The sequence below is a fragment of the Mercenaria mercenaria genome, chromosome 17 (genome assembly GCF_021730395.1).
Source record: "Mercenaria mercenaria strain notata chromosome 17, MADL_Memer_1, whole genome shotgun sequence".
Taxonomy (NCBI): Eukaryota; Metazoa; Mollusca; class Bivalvia; order Venerida; family Veneridae; genus Mercenaria; species Mercenaria mercenaria.
This window is the reverse complement of record NC_069377.1, coordinates 10,657,699-10,678,222: the sequence shown is the minus strand read 5'-3', so window position 1 is coordinate 10,678,222 and position 20,524 is coordinate 10,657,699. Positions and strand designations below refer to the sequence as shown.

At 35.8% G+C, this 20,524-nt stretch overlaps 1 protein-coding gene across 1 annotated transcript in view; it reads right to left on the bottom strand.

Moving 5' to 3' along the window:
- The window catches only part of LOC123537331 (leucine-rich repeat protein SHOC-2-like), a 42,330-nt gene that overhangs the window by 8,531 nt on the left and 13,275 nt on the right, over positions 1 to 20,524 (bottom strand). The window contains exons 6-16 of the mRNA XM_045321012.2: positions 17,628 to 17,723; positions 12,554 to 12,674; positions 9,403 to 9,511; positions 8,143 to 8,236; positions 7,489 to 7,593; positions 4,713 to 4,827; positions 3,523 to 3,647; positions 2,327 to 2,414; positions 1,463 to 1,532; positions 686 to 753; positions 51 to 220 (exon numbers count right to left, since the gene is read on the bottom strand). Coding sequence (XP_045176947.2) covers positions 51 to 220; positions 686 to 753; positions 1,463 to 1,532; positions 2,327 to 2,414; positions 3,523 to 3,647; positions 4,713 to 4,827; positions 7,489 to 7,593; positions 8,143 to 8,236; positions 9,403 to 9,511; positions 12,554 to 12,674; positions 17,628 to 17,723 — 1,161 coding nt within the window. The remainder of the gene's footprint in view (positions 1 to 50; positions 221 to 685; positions 754 to 1,462; positions 1,533 to 2,326; positions 2,415 to 3,522; positions 3,648 to 4,712; positions 4,828 to 7,488; positions 7,594 to 8,142; positions 8,237 to 9,402; positions 9,512 to 12,553; positions 12,675 to 17,627; positions 17,724 to 20,524) is intronic.

Below are 20,524 nucleotides of genomic sequence, written 5' to 3'. Positions count from 1 at the left end.
AACGGGCCCTTGCATAAAGTATTAAAAAGTTAAAAGTCATATAAGATTACCTGTATCACTAATGATGGGCCTCGTGCCACTATTTCTGGGGGTAGCTGACTGAGAGGACAGTTTTCAATACTCATAATTTGCAGATTGTAACACAGTGCTAGCTCATACGGTAGCGAATGTAACTCGGCATTGTCATTTATATACAAGGATTCTAAACTTTCTAGAGCACCTGTAGACAAAAAATAAAATATTCAGTTTTTGTTACATTATGTATCATCCACATGAAAATACATTATCAAGGCTTTTTCAAGGGTTTTATGGGAAAAGGCCCCTGATCAAATTGGGAATCTTTTATGTAGAAAGCTGTCAAAATTGGAAAAAAGCATCGGCTAATCAAGAAAACTGGGAATTTTTAACATTTAGTTATACTAGTTTAAAACTTAAAAGGTATCCCTTTGTGAAATATTATTAATTTGTTTTTCAAGATTTTCTTTATAAATCTAAGTTGTTGGTTCTTGTCAGACAGCGCAGATATAGTCCAACTCTTCAAACTTTTGTTTACATATAATAAGTTTTTTTCAGGACTGTTTTCTTTACAACCACAATTGAGTTGTCAACAAACTAGGAAAGTTTAGGTCGCGAAAATACATGGCATTTGTTCTAACAATTAAAAAATTTCTGGTCTTAAACATACCTATTTCTGTTGGTATGGAAGTGAGATGATTTTCTCCAGCACCTAAATATTGTAAATTACTTAAACACCTGTAATAGAAAATACAGATTAGTCAGTCAGACAGAAACAATTCTTGTTCTTGTTGTTTTTAAACATATTGTATTTACCTAACCTATCTTGACAACTTAGAGCCACAATGTGTAACTGGTTAATATCAATGACTTCATGCTACTGTGACATCTAGCATCACAAATTTAGTTTACTCGTTTCAGGTCGGTGGTTTTATCATTAAGTACTTGTGCAAAAAATAATGACTCAAAGGGCACCTTAGTTTATATTAATTTATTGTTTTAGCTTGATTGTGATGAAAGCCTGAAGCTTATCTGAATCACTACTGAGTATGTTTCCTGGAAAAACCAGTACTAACGTCATACGAGACGGCCTGGTTGTCATCCAGTGAGGCCCAAACCAGCGACCTGTAGGACAGGTCAATGATACCTTAACAACCTGACCAGCATGGGTTCCTCCTGTACCTAAAAGCTGTGTAGTAAATATATTACCTAATCCAAAGTCAGTGTAACTTAAAGCCCAACAAAACCAAATAATTTCTTTAGCTACAAGTTGCCCTACTCTCAATCCAACTATTCTCTTGGTCATGAACAAATGGAAATTGTTGCAACAGAATGCAACTTTAATAGCTAACTGAGCCGCGCCATGAGAAAACCAACATAGTGGGTTTGCTACCAGCATGGATCCAGACCAAGTATACCTTAAAAGGAAAACACAAGTAACACATACCCTATAGCTCTTGGTAATGACGTAAGTTGATTTGTTTGTACCACTAGACGCCGTAATTCTCGTAACTGACCTGTCAATGTCAATGAAATAATTATTTACATGCAAGGTATAAAGCAAAGAATCTAAATATTCCGTATATTGGGTAATATTTACCAAAGCTTTATTTTTTGCTACTACTTTTTAACCGAGTCACATGCAAATTCAGCATACATGTGAATATTATAAATCCAAAAATTATAACAAAACTCGGAAATGGGAATTCTTAACATCAAATTTATGTATCATATCGCAAAATGACATAAGGCAAAACAAATTAACTAATCACATCACAATCTACAGTATCACAATCTTTGTTTAAAGACCAAATTTTGAAGTTGTAGGCCTGCAGAGAAGATTTCTCTAGGTGTCTCGGACATTCTCTCCACATCTACTTTCGAAATTGAACGTTAAATGGTTCATTCTAGCGACTTCCGGAGGTATTTTTGCTCTCAACCTCCACAGCTCACATCCCTTATGATTTTATTGCATTTTTAGCATTTATACTATTTTCAATTTAGCTGGAACAGTTTAGGCCCAGGCCTTTTTTGCCTGAAGACTGCTAAATACAAAAGCTGTGTAATGAAAGTAGCCCTTATATATATATCAAGTATATACATTTACATCACCCCTTGCATTTCATGAGGACAGGAATGTCAACACCAATATCTTTTCATGTATGTATGTGTATGTATGTGTTCTTTATGTTTTTGTAAAGCACTTTTGAACGTACATATTTTGTATGAAAAGAGTACTATATAAGTTAGGTATAATAAGAATAATAATAATAATAATAATAATAACACATAACAATGAAGAACTGCCTACCTATTTCTTGTGGGAGGGATTCTAATTTGTTTTCTTCTAAATCTAGCACTTGTAGTTTTTTCAAGTTTCCTATGCTTGCAGGTAATCTCTGAAATACAGTTAAACTTGCTGTAGTGGTCACCTGTATTAACCTCTAGCCTGCTAAATTTCTAAAATGGTCCGGTCCATCGTTTAATTTGGGCAGTACCATTTATTATTCGAAAGGGCGCTCAATGAAAGTTTACTGACTGAACAGTGAACAGTGCAGAGACCATGATCAGCCTTCACAGACATGCAGGCTGATCTTGGTCTGCGCTGGTTGCAAAGGCAGAATCACTTGCTGCCAGCAGGCTAAAGGTTAAGCTTTCCTGACTTATTACATGGCCATACCAACTCTAGCCTTTCTTTAAAAAATAAAATTTTAATAATATTTACAACACCAGTCTAGAGTTTACTTTTCTAACTTATCACACAGCATCTACTTTTCTGTTTTATTTTGACATCAATTGATGTGTTAACTTTTTACAGTTACCGGTATTACTATTTATTTTATACTCTACTGTGAAATACTAACATTTATCAGTGAAAAAAAAAATTGATATTTTCACTGTTTCAAACAGTGAAAATGTCATTTTTATTTTTCACTAGTATAGAACTACATTTGAATGTGAAATGTTATGAATTATAAATGATAGGAAATTCCTTGCAGAATATTCTTCAGTAAAGGTAAAGATGTATGAAAATAATAAAAGGATCAATAAATATTTACATTGTATCATAATTAAATGTCAGAGAAATCAGAAAACGTAATAAAATTATTTATAGATTTTCTACAAAGACATCCTGACGTCTCGACATTATCACGTTATGATGCGATGCACGTGACGTTGCGCGGGCAAACTGAATATAATTTGGTTAAAACCATTAAAATGCATAAAATAAATAGAAAATTTGTTTGTTTCAGTGTAAGACTGAAATATATTTCACTCGTGAACACCATAATTTACATTTCTCGTGGCTGCGCCACTCGTGAAAATATTGCATTATAGTGTTCACTCGGTGAAATATATTTCGATCTTACACTAAAACAAACAAATATCCTCTATACAATACACTATTTTGATTTACCCAGCTTTAAATGTGGCAAGTTTTTAACTTCAGTCTCAACCTTCAGACGCAATTTCACATGCAATAATGAATTATGTCTTACACCTTACCTTTAATGAGTTATTACTAAGTATAAGGTTTTCTAATTTTTCTAAATTCTGGATATCATCAGGTATACGAGTGAGCTGATTGGTTCCTAGATTAAGTTCCACCATGTTCGTCCACTGGCCAATATCTGAAATATAATCATTTAGACTTTTACCTGTACATTACAGCAACAACCTGCATAAAACTGTTGTTTTTAACATGTAAAACACACTTCATCCCATCTTTGTGGCATCATTTATTTTGTAGTAACAAATCCATGTTACTAATTTTTGTGGATTTCCAGGTTGGGTCAATCCAAAAAAATCAAATCAAATCCCAACATTTTTTATTCATGTAATGTTTAAACATCGAAATCTAATCATATCCAAAGAAAAGTTTTGGAAAATTCTGTGTACCCTCAATTGAATGATTTACCCACTTAATTAAATGATTTCGGAGTATGCTTCTTATTATATATATAATAACATTTTAAGGTAGTTCTGCACGTTTGAAAAACCGGAAGTGATGGCGTAACGTCACTTATCCGGTAAACGTAGAATAATGCCTGGATTCAGCGTACGGAAACGAAAATCAGTTTATGAATTAAGGGCAACCTGTGAATAAATGTATTAAAATGGCACTGTTACTATCTTTCTAAAGTTAAAATATGATATTAAAACATCTTAAACGTTAAATAATTCAAAATAATGTCTTAAAATTAGCTTAAATAGGCGGTTCACTTTAATCATAGCCAAATATCTCAAAAATAAGCACACGGACCTATACATTTTATTTCACCATATTATAGGCCATATATTTATTTATGACTGTGAGAAGTTTCATTAAAATCTACATTGTAGAAAGATTTCTATTCGCGAAAATGTTTTGAAAATTGCGTTTTTTCCATAGACTCCCATTACGAAAACTTGCGTGAGGTCGAAATTTTTCAAATCAGTCTAGCAAAAAATCAAGCACACGACCCTATCTTTTTTATTTGCTGAATTTTCTTAGTATATTCCGATGTTTTGAAAAATCAGAGTTTAATCAAATTCTACATTGTAGAAAAAATTTCGATCCTGACGTGCAGAACTACCTTAAGCAAAATTTTTTATGTTTTTTTCAACAGGATGAAGACACGAGGTATCTAAAGGAGCAGACTTTTTCTGTCATTTCCTTACATTTAGTATACCAAAGGGAGATTACTCTAACTTACCTAGAGGTAGTGAGGTGAGCTGATTATCTTTCATGTTTAACTTGGAGAGACATTTAGCTGCAGAAAATATCCCATATGGAACCTTGTTTATCTGGTTGTGCTCCATGTTGATTGACTGAAAATATTCAGGCAGTAGAAAATATTACATGTATCTTAACATAGCAAGAATTAGAATACTTCTCTAAAATGTTCACGTCTCAGAAATTAGTCGTGACACATTGTTCCAAACTTAAATAGTGTTATCCTGAAATGGTACACTTACCGTATGGAGTATTTACAAACTTGGTTAAAATCTAACCTACATTTATGTTTTCTGTAACAAAGCTGTATGACATTTGCATCTTAAAAACCTATTTTTCTTGTCTAAATCAACTGAAGTACTGATATAATCTCAACCCAAGTGTTGTTGCAGTTCACCTTGACTGCTGAGGTATGAACCAGAGTCTTGAGCAAGGCAAACTTTCTCCTCATGTTCAGTTTCAGTATTGTTTAAAAGCTATGGGCAGGTATGTTTACCCTTGCCTTTGACCTTGGCCTTTAAGGTACAAATCAAATTCTTTTCAATATATTCAGTTTCAGTTGTTTAACTGTTATAGATAGGTATGATAACCCTTACTCTAACCAAGTGCTGTTGTCTGTGTTGTCCATACAAACTGGACTTGTGCAAATGACAAATTTCACCATGTTTAAACTATGTTCAAAGTTTCATTAAGTCCGCAGAATAGTTTAAAAGAAATATGCGGGACATATTTACACTAAGATATTAATCAACAAGAGCAGCTGCTGTCATTAATGGTGACAAATGCCCCCCGCAGTGCCTTGACCTTTGACCTGGTGACCTTCACCTTTGACCCCAAAATCAGTAGGGGTCGTGTACTCAATAAGTACTATCAGCATGTAAAGTTTGAAGGTCATGGGTGCAGTGGTTCGCGAGTAAAGTGCCTTCATGCAAAAAAGTTAACGTTGTTATGAACGAACGAACGAACGAACAAACGGACGTACAGTTGAAAACTAATATGCCTCCCTTCGGGGGCATAAAGAGCTTCACACTGGATGTACCGCCCTGACTTGTGTATGACACACAATTGTTTTCATTGTATATTTATTGGATTTAACATCACACCAAGTCAATTACAGGTCATAGAATGAATTTTCTGCTTTTAATTGTATAGGTAGACCCCAGATGTCTCTTCATGCATTATTTCAAGCTCAGACGGGCATCTGCGTAGATCCGCCACTTTCCATAAGCTAACTGTATGACTTCTTCACATTAAAGAACTCTACACCCAAAGCAAGATTACGAACACAAAAATGGGGAGTCTAGCCACTAAACCACTTGACTACGGAGGCCCAGAAGTATCATTCTTAAAATTATTGTCAAGTTCCAATGAAATCCTTTAATTTGTTTAATAATAACAGCCAAGGCACACTAGCCGATACCTTATCTATTTTTAATTTGACCTTGCCTGTGAACTTGCTGTATGGACCAGATTACTTACAATCAGTACAACAAATATATTGATGCTTAACATCTGTGCAAAGTTTCATTGCAATCCCCCAAATCATTTCAAATTTATAGCTGAAAAACCAAGCCTTTCATATGGACAGACAAACAGATGAACAGGGTCATAAAGACAATAGATAAACTGGTATTTATTAGGGATGGGAACGAATACTGAAATCAATATTCGAATATTCGGTTTGCCTTATTCGAATATATTCGAATATTCGGTTTATTTTAATGGAAGCTTTAAATTCTTATTAAGTGATTGGCATATACACAACGTATTCATTTGTTTAAAGAGTGGATCATCGTACGTAATAAGACCAACAAATGTTTGTTTCGGGTAACCCGATCCTACCTAGCAAAACCCGCCGATCCTAGCGTTTTATTTCACGATTCTGTCAGTATAATCATGAACATATTTAACTAATTCGGTGTTTTAGCTTCAAAATGATACAAAAATATCAAAACGGTTATAATTTAGACCGTCGCAATTTTATTTAAAAATAGCAGGTCGTCCCATTTAAACACGTGACGCACTGTTGTATTACCGCCGCCATTTTGAAATTTTTCAATCGGCGTGTAAAAATCGTCGTGTAAAAAGCAAGTAAGGCAGACTTAAACCTCCTTCAACATGAACTTATGCATCAATCATATGCTATGTCTTGATTTTATTATAAAGTACTTCAAAATTTAATTCGAATACGGCCGATTGCGGATGAAAACCGATTCTGCGGATGGTCTGAAACGTCGTACAAAATATTGTGAAAAGATCGGCAATATCTACAAGTTTGGTATTGTTTTCGAAAAAAAAAATTCTACAACTTGTTACATAAAACAGGCGCCAATAAAAATGAACAAAAGATAAAAAAGATATCACATTCACGCCTAATACAAACTGTTAATCTGTAGCGATGAACCCAGGTAATTGTCTTGTTAACTGGACATCTTTTGACATGCATCTGACACATTGACGCCTGTTGTAAACTGTTAATCCGTAACGATGGCCCTGCCAACTATTTTCTTCTTAATTGGACATCTTTTGATACTCGATAAACAAACATGACATGGTTTTATTCTGTAGAATTAGCATGCTCATATTGCCCAAAATCAATGATACTTTTTTTGGAAAAAAAAAATACAATAATTTACGAATATTCGAATCTGATTTTCATATTCGAATATTCGACCGATTTTCGAATATTCGAATATTCGTTCCCATCCCTAGTATTTATTGAGTTAACAAATTTCAGCCAGACTGTAAAACCTTACCTCAACTGAGACAAACTGTGACGGTCCTCCAGTAGGATATGACTGAAATGCATTCCTTGGTACAGTGAATGACTTCAAACTTGTTAAACTCGACAACAAACCCTCCTGTAACATATATATTTATTTTATAAAAAGCTACATAAAACTTTTTTTTTTAAAGACACATTGACACAGCAAAGATAATGTGGCTACTTTTCAACATTGATATCGGAGGGAGAACCAGGTGTCCCTCCAGTCACCATTTCAGGTATGGACGCTGCTGAACGCACCTGGGTCTAACCACCAACCTGTAAGCCAGCTGGACAGATTCCTTCCCTAAAGAGATCAATACTCTAAGCAAAAACAACAAACATAATACACAGTCTACCCAGCATTTGCGGTTACATGTATTTAGCCTGGCTCAGCAGAGAAAGATCACTTCCTAGTTCAACCACTGAAATCCTGGTTTGACAGTTGAATCACCCTTAATATAGTGTGACCTTGACTAACATGATTCAGTGGCCAGTAGCATTTTTACTATTTTATGCCAGAAAGATGTAACCTTCAGATCTACACTATCCAATCCATTTATGCAATATTATTATCATGCTTTGCATTTTTAAACTTTTATATGACAGAAATATATATATAATCTTCCAGGCTAAAATGACTTACAGGCAATGTTGATATATTATTTCCTTCTACGTTGAATTCATCCATCAGTGTACAGTTAGCTAATGATGCTGGAACACACGTCAATCTATTATACCTGCAAAGATATGGAGAAATTACTCAAATTCCTTAAATGTATGGTTAATTTAGCAACACCATTTCTTAAAAGGAGGACAAGCTAAAATTAGTCAGTTATTTTTGCATTGCATTAACACCATTTCAACTTTTTTTCTTTCTAAAAACAGACTGTTCATCAATTTTTTAAACACTTAAATTATGTTGGGATACACGAAGACAGGAGCTGCTGTAATAAATAACAAGACTGAGAATGAAGTACTGTTGTGAAATATACAGTCCCAGACTGGAAATTGACGTATTATCTCGCCTGCAGCTTAGTCAATGATGTACAGTCAACCTTTGTTCACACGAACGCGACTGGACTGATAAAATTTATTTAGAGTTACCAGTTGTTCCAGCCATTCAACAATTAAGAAATGCCAATGAACGACAGAATAGGATTTGCAAATCCATGAATTACACTAGCCAGATGTTTAATAGGGAGAATGTAAATATTTTATAAATTATAAAGAGACTTGGCTGCAACCTCACGAGTTTGAGCAAAGGGCAGTATTGTGGGTATCCAAGTTGGGCTGTATATACAATACTGTGCTACACAAATGTTATAAAGCAAAATGTTCAGATTTAAAGCTGCATATCTGAAAATCTATAGCTTTTAACTGCTAATGTAAAAGGGAGGTAATTCTGCAGAAACTACATGATTTTTCATCGTAGACATATGGCATACCAGCTTGTTAAATTGAAGGTTTATGCCAACTTTTTTCAACATAATGCACAGCTGAAAGTAACAAGTGCCAGATGAATTTAGACCCTAGAGGCATGATTGAACAAATATGGTAGAGGACGACCAAATGCTACATACCAAATGCCACAGCTCTGGCTCTTGTAACTTCAGGCAAGAAGATTTTTTAAGGATTTTCTTACACCAAATGTCTACACTTTGGCTCTTGTAGCTTCAGACAAGAAGATCAATACAGATTTTCTTATACAAGTCCACGTAAAACAAGTTAACCCTAGGGTGAGGCCAACTTTGTCCCAGGGAGAGAACTGCTAGTGATCATGTCAGCTCATTCTGAGCACTACATACTCAGGTGAGCTAAAAATTCAGTTTGGTATGGGACAAGAGCTGTCAGAGGAGACAGCGCACTCGACTACTTGGTATGGGAAAAAGTATAGTGCTCTTACCTTAGACCTAACCTTGTCAAGGATCGGAGATTGCCTATAGAGTCAGGAATATCTAAAAGCTCATTATGCTGGAGATCTAAAGAACTTAACATCACACAATTTCCTATCTCTGAAATGTAAAAAAGACATGTGAAACTTTTAAACAGCATTATTTCTATCTCTATGAGTACTGTAAATTCCAAGAATATGTGAAAATTTCCTTTGAAATGTGTTTAATACATAAATTCCGGACATGGCAATTTCAGTATACAAATAACAAACAGGAGGACCATGATGGTCCTGAATCGCTCACCTCTTCCCACATGACCCAGTTTTGAGTATGACGTCGTTTTTTCTATTATTTGACATTGTGACCTAGTTTTGAACATGACCTAGGTATTATCAAGATAAAAATTCTGACCAATTTTCATGAAGATCCATTGAAAAATATGGCCTCTAGAGAGGTCACAAGGTTTTTCTATTATTTGACCTATTGACCTAGTTTTCGAAGGTACGTGACCCTGTTTTGAACTTTACCTAGATATCATCAAGTTTTTTAAGGCACGTGACCCAGTTTCAAAACTGACCGAGATATCATCAATGTGAACATTCTGACCAATTTTTGTGAAGATCCATTCACAAGTATGGCCTCTAGAGAGGTCACAAGGTTTTTCTATTTTTAGACCTAATGACCTAGTTTTTGACCGCAGTTGACCCAGTTTCGAACTTGACCTAGATATCATCAAGATGAACATTCAGACCAACTTTCATACAGATCCCATGAAAAATATGGCCTTTAGAGAGGTCACAAGGTTTTTCTATTATTTGACCTACTGACCTAGTTTTTGAAGGTATGTGACCCACTTTCGAACTCGACCTAGATATCATTAAGATGAACATTCAGACTACTTTCATACAGATCCCATGAAAAATATGGCCTCTAGAGAGGTCACAAGGTTTTTCTATTACTTGACCTACTGACCTAGTTTTTGATGGCACGTGACCCACTTTCGAACTTGACCTAGATATCATCAAGATGAACATTCTGACCAATTTTCATGAAGATCTCATGAAATATATGGCCTCTAGAGAGGTCACAAGGTTTTTCTATTTTAAGACCTTATGACCTAGTTTTTGACCGCACGTGACCCACTTTCGAACCTGACCTAGGTATCATCAAGATGAACACTCGGACCAACTTTCATACAGATCCTATGAAAAATATGGCCTTTAGAGAGGTCACAAAGTTTTTCTATTATTTGACCTACTGACCTAGTTTTTGAAGGCACGTGACCCAGTTTCGAACTTGACCTAGATATCATCAAGGTAAACGTTCTGACCAATTTTCATGAAGATCTTGTGAAATATATGGCCTCTAGAGAGGTCACAAGGTTTTTCTATTTTTAGACCTACTGACCTAGTTTTTGAAGGCATGTGACCCAGTTTCGAACTTGACCTAGATATCATCAATATAAACATTCTGACCAATTTTCATGAAGATCTTGTGAAATATATGGCCTCTAGCGAGGTCACAAGGTTTTTTTATTTTTAGACCTACTGACCTAGTTTTTGAAGGCACGTGACCCAGTTTCGAACTTGACCTAGATATCATCAAGATGAACAGTCTGACCAACTTTCATAAAGATCCCATGAAAAATGTGACCTCTAGAGTGGTCACAAGCAAAAGTTACGGACGCACGGACGACGGACACCGCGCGATCACAAAAGCTCACCTTGTCACTTTGTGACAGGTGAGCTAAAAATAATAGGCAGGGTTAAGTTAAAGTGGGAAGTAAAACAAATTACCAAGGAGGAAATGATAAATGGGGCCAAATTTTGATCAGCATTTTATGTAACTAGCACCAAGGGCAACACGTCGAGCCCGCCAGCTGTCGAAAGGACTGGGACTTGCACACGATACACTGTCTCACTGAAACAAACGTGTGCCAAATAAAACAATTGCCAGGTTATTTTATAATCCCACATTCAATGACAAAGTTATTGTCCGGACAATGTCAATTATAGCCATATTTGACCTTTAAACTCCAAGTGTGACCTTAACCTTTAAGATATTGACACATGTGTTATTGTCCAGACAAGATCAATTATAGCCATATTTGACCTTTCAACTCCAAGTGTGACCTTGACCTTTAAGATATTGACTCCAGAGTTGCACGCGACACACCACCTCATGGTGGTAAACAATTGTGCCAGGTTATTTTATAATCCCACATTCAATGACGAAGTTATTGTCCAGACAAGGTCAATTATAGCCATATTTGACCTTTTAACTCCAAGTGTGACCTTGACCTTTAAGATATTGACACGGGTGTTGTGCGCGACACGCCGTCTCATGGTGGTGAACAATTGTGCCAAGTTATTTTAAAATACCACAATCAATGAATGACAAACTTATGGTCCAGACAAAGAAATCCAGACGGACGCACTGATGCACACACATTGAACAGCCATTTGGACAACTATGTCTTTGCTCCCTTACGGGCTCGACAACAACTAACTGGGAATTATCCTATCCAGTTAAGCAGTCACAGTTATTTATTCAAAACTATATTCCCTCCAGAGGTCAATGTCACCGTGACCATTAACCTCTGTATCCTTTAAGTTAAAAAGTGACCATATGACCATAGACAATATTGCTATGAAGTAAGATGGCATCAGGTCAAAGCTTTCTCCACTTATTAATCATAATACATTTTTAATCTTATATCGTTGTCGCCTTGACCTAAGACAAATCACCAAAACAACAAGGGTCACCTAGTGAGCATTGACAATCGTCCTATGAAGTATGGAAGCAAAAAGCTTGCTCCAATGCCATGATTTAGTAACTAAAGAATCATCCTACAAAATTAAAACAATCAAGGCCAAATCTTTTTCCAATTCTTAGCCTCAAAGTCACTGTCACAATGACCTTTGACTTACTAAATAATATGCATTCAACTGCTACTGACCAGGGGCAATCAGTCAAGGACTGACCAATGTAGGCCAAAATGTTCTTCAGTTATTGATCAGAATCAAAGTGTCTACCAAGAAATAGATGGATGGACCAAACTAAAGGCAGACTGTGATAAAGACAAACAAAACATTATATTCCCACTTCTGCAAAGGCAGACACAATATTATCCAATCTTAAGTACACCAAATGTTTCCATACCTGTAGGTAAATGCTCCAAATGATTGTGAGAGACATCAAATGTACTTAGATGCACTAAGCAGCCAATGCCCTTTGGTAATTCACGTATCTTGTTCTCTCTTAATGTGAACATTGTTAAATTCTGAAAACACAAAAAAATTCATAATTATGTCTGGAGCACATAATATTTTACATGAGATTCTTCAATACATTGTGAAACTATTAATTTTGTTAACAGAAATTTTTGTGGTTCTGTCCAAGAAAAAAAAAGCCATTTTGTTGGGAAATGAATTTTCTTCAAATGTGTTATTTAAAATACTAAATATTTGTCAGGCTCTAATTTTGTGTATAGCTGTAACCACACACTCCACTAGGAATACATGTGAGCCGTGTCATGAGAAAACCAACATAGTGGCTTTGCGACCAGCATGGATCCAGACCAGCCTGCGCATCAGCGCAGTCTGGTCAGGATCCATGCTGTTCGCTTTTAAAGCCTATAGCAATTAGAGAAACCGTTAGCGAACAACATGGATCCTAACCAGACTGCGTGGCTGCGCAGGCTGGTCTGGATCCATGCTGGTGGCAAAGCCACTATGTTGGTTTTCTCATGGCACGGCTCATGTAATACAGACAGTGAGTACAAACCTACTGTCAGGAACCTTTCTAATGTGGACAAGAAACAATGTCAATCAAAATTATTTTAAAGTGTTGTTTTGTTTCCTTTGAGCTTGTTAGGACCACAAGCCAATGAAAGGTCCCATTTGACACACATACCTGCAGAAGGACAAGGACTAATCTATATTCCCCCACACACAACTTAAAAGGGGGTGCCACTCGATCATCCAACAGTCATGATACTGCTATGATGTCAAAGATTCAAACACAAGCAATGGAAATAAATGTCAAATTGTCTTTTTTAAATTTAATGACTCACTAAATGAATCACAGAGTGAAATCCTTGAAAGTTGAAGTTGACTGTGTGTGTGCATAACACACGGGACTGGATTCTAGACAAACATTTCTAGAGCACCCAATTTTGAGGACAATGACATTTTACTCTGCTTAACAGTCTTGTCTTGTTTACATCATTCTTGTTGAGTATGAGATTGTAGGTTGAAATATGAGATTTGTGGATTTGTTAACTATAAAAAATGAATATTCATCGTATCCTTGGACAAGAATCTTGAATCATGTAAACTTAGAAACAAATGGGCCTAAGTCATTTACCTGACGAGGACCTTAACCATCTGACTCTAAAGTGGCCAAACACCCTAAACTGAACAAATTTATGAGAGGGCTTATATTGATGCCACAGACCAGGTCTAATGAAGATTAATTGAGTGGTTCACAATAAGTAGTCATTAAAATGTATTTTTACTTGTAGCCTAGCAACCCCTAAAAGGAGCCAACTGCCCCCATTTGAACAAATTTGAGAGAGGACCTTATAATGATCCTACAAACCAAGTCTGATGAAAATCCATCAAGCCATTCATTAGTAGAAGTTGTTTAAAGGTATTTCTAGCTTTAGCTCTTGCAGCCCCTAAAAGGGGCCAGGTGTACCCCCAATTGAAAAAATTTGGTAAAGGGCATTATAATAATGCTACAAATAAAGTTTGATGAAGATCCATCAAGCAGTTCATGAGGTCTTTTGAAGGCATTTACATTTTTGTTCTAGTGGCCCCTAAAAGGGGGACCGACTGCCCCTATTTGAACAAACTTGGGACAAGACCTTATATGATGCTACAGAACAATTTTGATGAAGATCCATCAAGCAGTTCATGAGAAGGTATTTCTAATTTTGGCTCTAGTGGCCCCTAAAAGGGACCAAGAGCCCCCAATTTAAACAAACTTGCGACAGGACCTTATAATGATGCTTGCTTCAGAACAAGTTTGATGAAGATCCATCAAGCGGTTCATGAGAAGAGTCGTTTAAAGGTTTTTCTATTTTCAGCTCTAGCGACAAGATTCATCATACTGAAAATAACTTTATGTACAGACGCACTAAAAGCAGAATTTTCTTCTTTTTTTCTATGTTACCAAAAATAAGAAGGACAGAAATAAGAGCACACAGACAATAAACCTGTAATCCTTTTATTTTTAGTGAAAGGTCCTGACAAATTATCAAATGTTACATGACATTTAATGTTTACAGTTGGCAAGGTGGCCTACATCTACAGCACAAAGCCTGTTACCGCCACACATGAGTGACATCTTCAATGACTGTGGCTTTTCAGCAAAAGAACTTTTCTACAATTATCAATGTCACATTTAATCAGGGCACAAAAAAGCTGAATATTATCTTTCATCAACCTTGTCAGACCAATTAGAACATGGACTATGCAAAATGCTCCAGATGACAGACTAGTCTAAAACAGCAGGTTACATTCAATGGATAGTCTTGGAAATATATCAGTTTCAAAATGGAATAAATAAAAAAACATTCACAACTTAAAAACTTTATTTGCCCCTGAAATTTAACTAATACTTTTTTTCTTCTCTGCACCAATCTTCCTTTTTTTTCTCAAACTTGTGTATCCAAATATCATCAATTCTTAATAACAGAGATACAAAACGTAAAACAACCAAAATACTCTCAGTTACAGGGTCATGTTTCTTATTAACAGATTACAAAAACTTTGAAAATTCTGCTAATTTACCATTTTCACATTCTACTCAAATCTGCTAATAAAACTGAAGCCATGTACATACGTAGCCAATATGATACTGTCACAGCAGGAGGTTTCATACAAAGGAGGTAAAAGTTTTAAACAAAACCAAAGAATGACGGAGATTTAACAGTAAGAGAAAATGACTGACTGCAGAGATGAGCATTGTCTTGACTACCTTTTAGGGAGAGTATTAAATTATCCACTCTAAAGCCAGGAATAGTTCCATAGGAAAATACCTTGACTAAAATAATGCGTTCTTCAGCGGAAGCACAAATACTACCAAGTCGTATTAACCAATAGAAATTATGCTAGAAATACCCAAATTTATTTGTTATTTTACAATACCTTTAACAGGACAGGCAATAAAAATCATCTAACACATCCATCTATGAAGAACAGGCATTTTAATAGCAATTGTGAAAACAGTATGGATAAGAAAACTTGCTACTGCTCTCATTCCAAACTTGATAAGAGAAAACCCTGCATTACACTGGAAGGCAGTACTAATAACAATGTCTTATTGGTGACATGATCTCTCTCAGCTCACTGGCATGATGACATGGGCAGTGCCTTCAATTGTCAATGTTCATCAGACAGCAGTTTGACATCAGGCAACATCAGCAATATATTCAAGGCAAAGTTATGCATCCTGACATTTACAATAAACAAGAGCAAATTGTTTCAGTTCATGCATTTTCAAGACACGTGGGCATTAACAAAATCTTAACACACACCAATGTCAACACCTAAGACCAAGTAACAGATAAACTGTCTTGACTTGTCAAATCAAATAAGCTACCATAAATACCCATGTAAAATGTGTACCCCTGATTCAAGCCAAAATCTTGGGGATGAAGACTTGGTGGTCAATTTTGAAATAAAACAAAACTGACTAACAAGCAGAAATGTAAGCATCCAATAATCAACTTCACCTCCTTGGTGGAGTCTTTAGGAGCACTAACTGACTTGAGCTAAGAGAGCATTATACATCAATACCGCTCAGCTAATAACACTACCCATGCAGACCTCTAAGAATTTTAGCTAATTTGTATTGTTGAAACAAACATTTGACATGGGCTTTTCAATTCAAACCGAAAACAAAGGTGTGTTTTGTTGTTACTTGTTGAACAGTCAATAAGCAGGAAGACCTACTGTATGAGAGCATGTCTGTTTTTTTTGTCCAGTTAGACCTCAGTTCAATATATTATCTTGGTGAAAAAAAAAACCACTTGATATAAAACAGGGTTATTATAACAGTACATTGATTTGGGATGCTGTATTCAGCTCGAGCAGATTTTGCCAGGTCAGATCTTAAAAGGCACGCAAGCACAGAGTGTGATCCAAATACAAAATTCCAGATCTAGCTAATGTTATATTAACCATTTTTTTATACCGTAGATACCCGTGTAAAATACACATCCCCAAATTTTTGACCGAAATTCCGGAAAAAAAAAAACACTTTTGGTCAATTGTGAGGTGGGTTGAAAAACGAAAGTAGGATTTACATTGACACCAGTAATAAATAACCTCCACAGCAGAAAACGGAATCAGTCTCATTGTGCTATGGATTTTTGTTTTCTTGAAAATAACCAATAAGACGTTGTTGTAATTGTTGTTTCTTTTTTAAAATTCAAATATTTTTATGAATAAATATAGAAAGTGCTATAAAACATCTAAATCCAATCTTCATTTTCAAGGTTATTTATGTTAACCATAGGCAGCAGGGCTTGATGTTAATGACTACCAGATTACCTGGGGCAGGTAAAAGTTGAGTCAGGGCAAGCAAAAGTCATATATGATTACCTGTTGGGCAAGTCAAAAATTATCATGTTGGTCATATCTGGAAATGATGTTATTTACTGTTGTTAAACTTTCCATTCTATTTCAAATCAAAAACATCCTTTTTGAAAGTTGATATTTCTTTCAATGCCATTTTTGTTTTGGCCCAGTTTTCAAATTACTGGGAATCCCGTGATGTCACTGAATCAGATTTTGGCACGGCAACCCGCAAAAATTTATTGTCAACGTCTGTTTGTGAGGCACTGATTTTGGCCATTTTTGTAAGAGTTTTAGTGAGTAAACGTGTTCATCATATTCAAATTTATGTACTCATTTCAATTATAAGTATTTTTGCAACCTGAGTGTACTTCTGCTGAGCTATTTTTATCACCTTTTTCCAGATCAAATGACTATTATCTTACCACCTACCAGTATTGTCACAATCGGCAAACAACCATTTAATCAAACCCACAGTTTTGATTGTAATACTTCAGCCTCAATATTTCTCCAGTTTTGAGAGGAAATACACTGGGTAAGAGACGCTTAATTATAAGGCAGTTTAGTGCTTAAATCGAGTTTCCTGCTTTAAAGAACAGTCTGCTATGCATGTTTTCTATAGTAAGTATTCAAGGAGAAAGAAAACTCACTGTAAGATTCCTAATGCCATCGCCGACCGTTCTAATCCTGTTAAACCTAATCAACAGTGTAGTCAGAGATCTCAGCTGGTACACCACTTCAGGAATCTGTAAATATTTATACAAATATTTCAATAAAACCAAAGAACTGATAAAATAGACATATCATGACAAACGGGCTAACATTTTCAAGTCCAAATATTAAGCCCATACTGATCTCTCTTTGCTTTTAATCTTAAGACAATTTTAATTCACACTGCAGAGTCAGCATTAGGATTTCCAGACCAGTGCTCTTGCTAAGATTCAAGAAGGGCAGGGTGCTGGCACTGAAATTAGGACACTTCTAGGGGCAACAGGGCGGAACGAATTTCGGAACAAGTGATGTGCCCTGCTGTAAATAGCTAGCTGGAGCACTGTAAACCCTAGGCAAATTGCTACATATTTATGTGAACAACAAAAAATCTCACATGCTGGAGTCTAAAAGCATATATCAACAGAAATTCCACCAGCCAAATTTTACTACGTTCTCACCTTTGGGCTAGCGCTAATTTTGATCATTGATATTGCACACACATGTGACGAGTAAATTTCACAACCTGATGAAAATCTGAAGTGAACGGGGTGAGGTTATTTACTGTTCATTAATGCGAATAGCAACAAATAGTTTTACATTTATTAGCACTTTATGAACTACACATAAATGGCAACTAGCTAGTCCACAGTATGAATTACTGTTGGCTTTTTTCTAAGAAGAATTTTCAAGGTGGCTAGTACTACATACGTAGCCAATTTTTTTTCTCCAGTCAATACAGAGCTCATAAAAATACTAAAATAGCAAACTGAAGTCACAGTAATGAAGAAATGCTTACAGTTTAAATGACACAGATATTAAATCTCTACTACAAAGGACTTTGTTATTGTGACTTTCGGAATGAACAAGAAGCTGCGTTCAATAAACGCTTGATGCCCCCGGTGGCATCCTTGTCGATACAAAGCAACCTAAGTCCAAAACAAGGTCAAGTTTAAGGTCAAGGTCAAACTGAGGTCAGGCAATGTCTGAAGATGAGGAATGGTCACAGGTAACATCTGCATTAGTATCAAGTCATTCTAGTAAGGGGTATTGATGCTAGACAAAACGGTCCCACTTGGTTAACCTCATACAGACGAACGAACGGACAGGACAATCACTATATGCCTCCCGCATCAGTAGATGCCAGGGGCATAAAAATGATATTTGAATTTGCTTTGACAAAAACCAGTATTGATGCTGAACAAGAATACGTTATCCCGACCCCAATACTAAGGATATTCAATTTTGACCTTTGTACAAAAAGAAAGTCTCTCATTATCACAGGAAAAACCAGAGCACCGCCTATGGGTGCCATCACTCATCTGCAAGTGCTGGACAATATGTAAGAAAAGAGTTATAGTTCAGATTTTCTAAGTACAAAAACGGCCATATTTCTGACAAAATGCAGGTTAGAGCTATGGCTCTTGACACACATTGTCCCCTTACGATGATAACAAGAATGCAGTTTCAAAGCTCTTCAGTTTTTGAGAAAAGGAGACCTTAACAAAAATTATAACCAAGAAACTTTCCCCAAGTACAAAAAAGGCCATAATTTTGACACAAGAGATCACAGAGTGATCCTGGCGCCCACCATTGAGCCATTTTTGAATGTTCCAAATTTCAAGACTAGATAAAGGTCAAAATCAAGGTCAAAGTTCATTTTGGTACATAAAACTGTGCATATGGTCCAAATTTGAAGCTGTACCTTGAGAAATGTGAAAGTAGGTCACTAGATCAATTTCAAAGTCAAAGTTCATTTCTGTACACAAAACTGCACACATGTGCTTGAAATTTGAAGGCTGTAACTTGAGAAATGTAGGTACTAGGTAAAAATCAAGGTCAAATTTCAATTCAGAACACAAAACTAAGCATGGGGTCCAAATTTGAAGCATGTAGCTTTAAAAATGTGAAAGTAGTTCACTAGGTCAATCTCGAGATCAAAGTTCATTTCGGTACACAAAACTATGCATGTGTTCCAAATTTGAAGGCTGTACTTAAGAATTGTAAAAGTAGGTCACTAAAGGTCAAATTTCAGTTGGGAACAAAAAAACTATACATGTGGTCCAAATTTGAAGCCTGTACCTTCAAAAATGTGAATGTAGGTCATTAGGTCAATGTCAAGGTCAAACTTTATTTCTGTACACAAACCTATACATGTGGTCCAAATTCGAAGGCTGTAGCTACAGAAATGTGAAAGTAGGTCAATCTCAAGGTCAAAGTTCATTTCGGTACACAAAACTATGCACATGGTCCAAATTTGAAGACTGTAGCTTGAGAAATGTGAAAGTAGGTCATTAGGTCAAAATCAAGGTTAAATTTCATTTCGGAACACAAAACTATGCATGTGGTCCAATTTAAATGTGAAAGTAGGTCACTAGGTCAATGTCAAGGTCAAAGTTTAATTCTGTACACAAACCTATGCATGTGGTCCAAATTTGAAGGCTGTAGCTACAGAAATGTGAAAGTAAGTCACTAGGTCAATATCAAGGTCAAATCATTTCAAGGTTCATCTAGCCACTCAATACTATACATAAGGTGTCAATTTGAATGTTGTAGGTCATGACAAGAAGATTTTTAAAGTTTTTCCCTATATAAGTCTATATAATTAAACTCTGTGACCCCCGGGGCGGGGCCATATTTGACCCTAGGGAAATAATTTGGACAATCTTGGTAGATGACTGCTAGATGATGCTACATACCAAATATCAAAGCCCTAGGCCCTGTGGTTTTGGATAAGAAGTGTTTCAAAGTTTTTCCCTATATAAATCTATGTAAATTATAAAAGTAAACAAAGGGCCATAACTCACTCAAAAATTGCTGAACCAGTCTGATTTTCTGG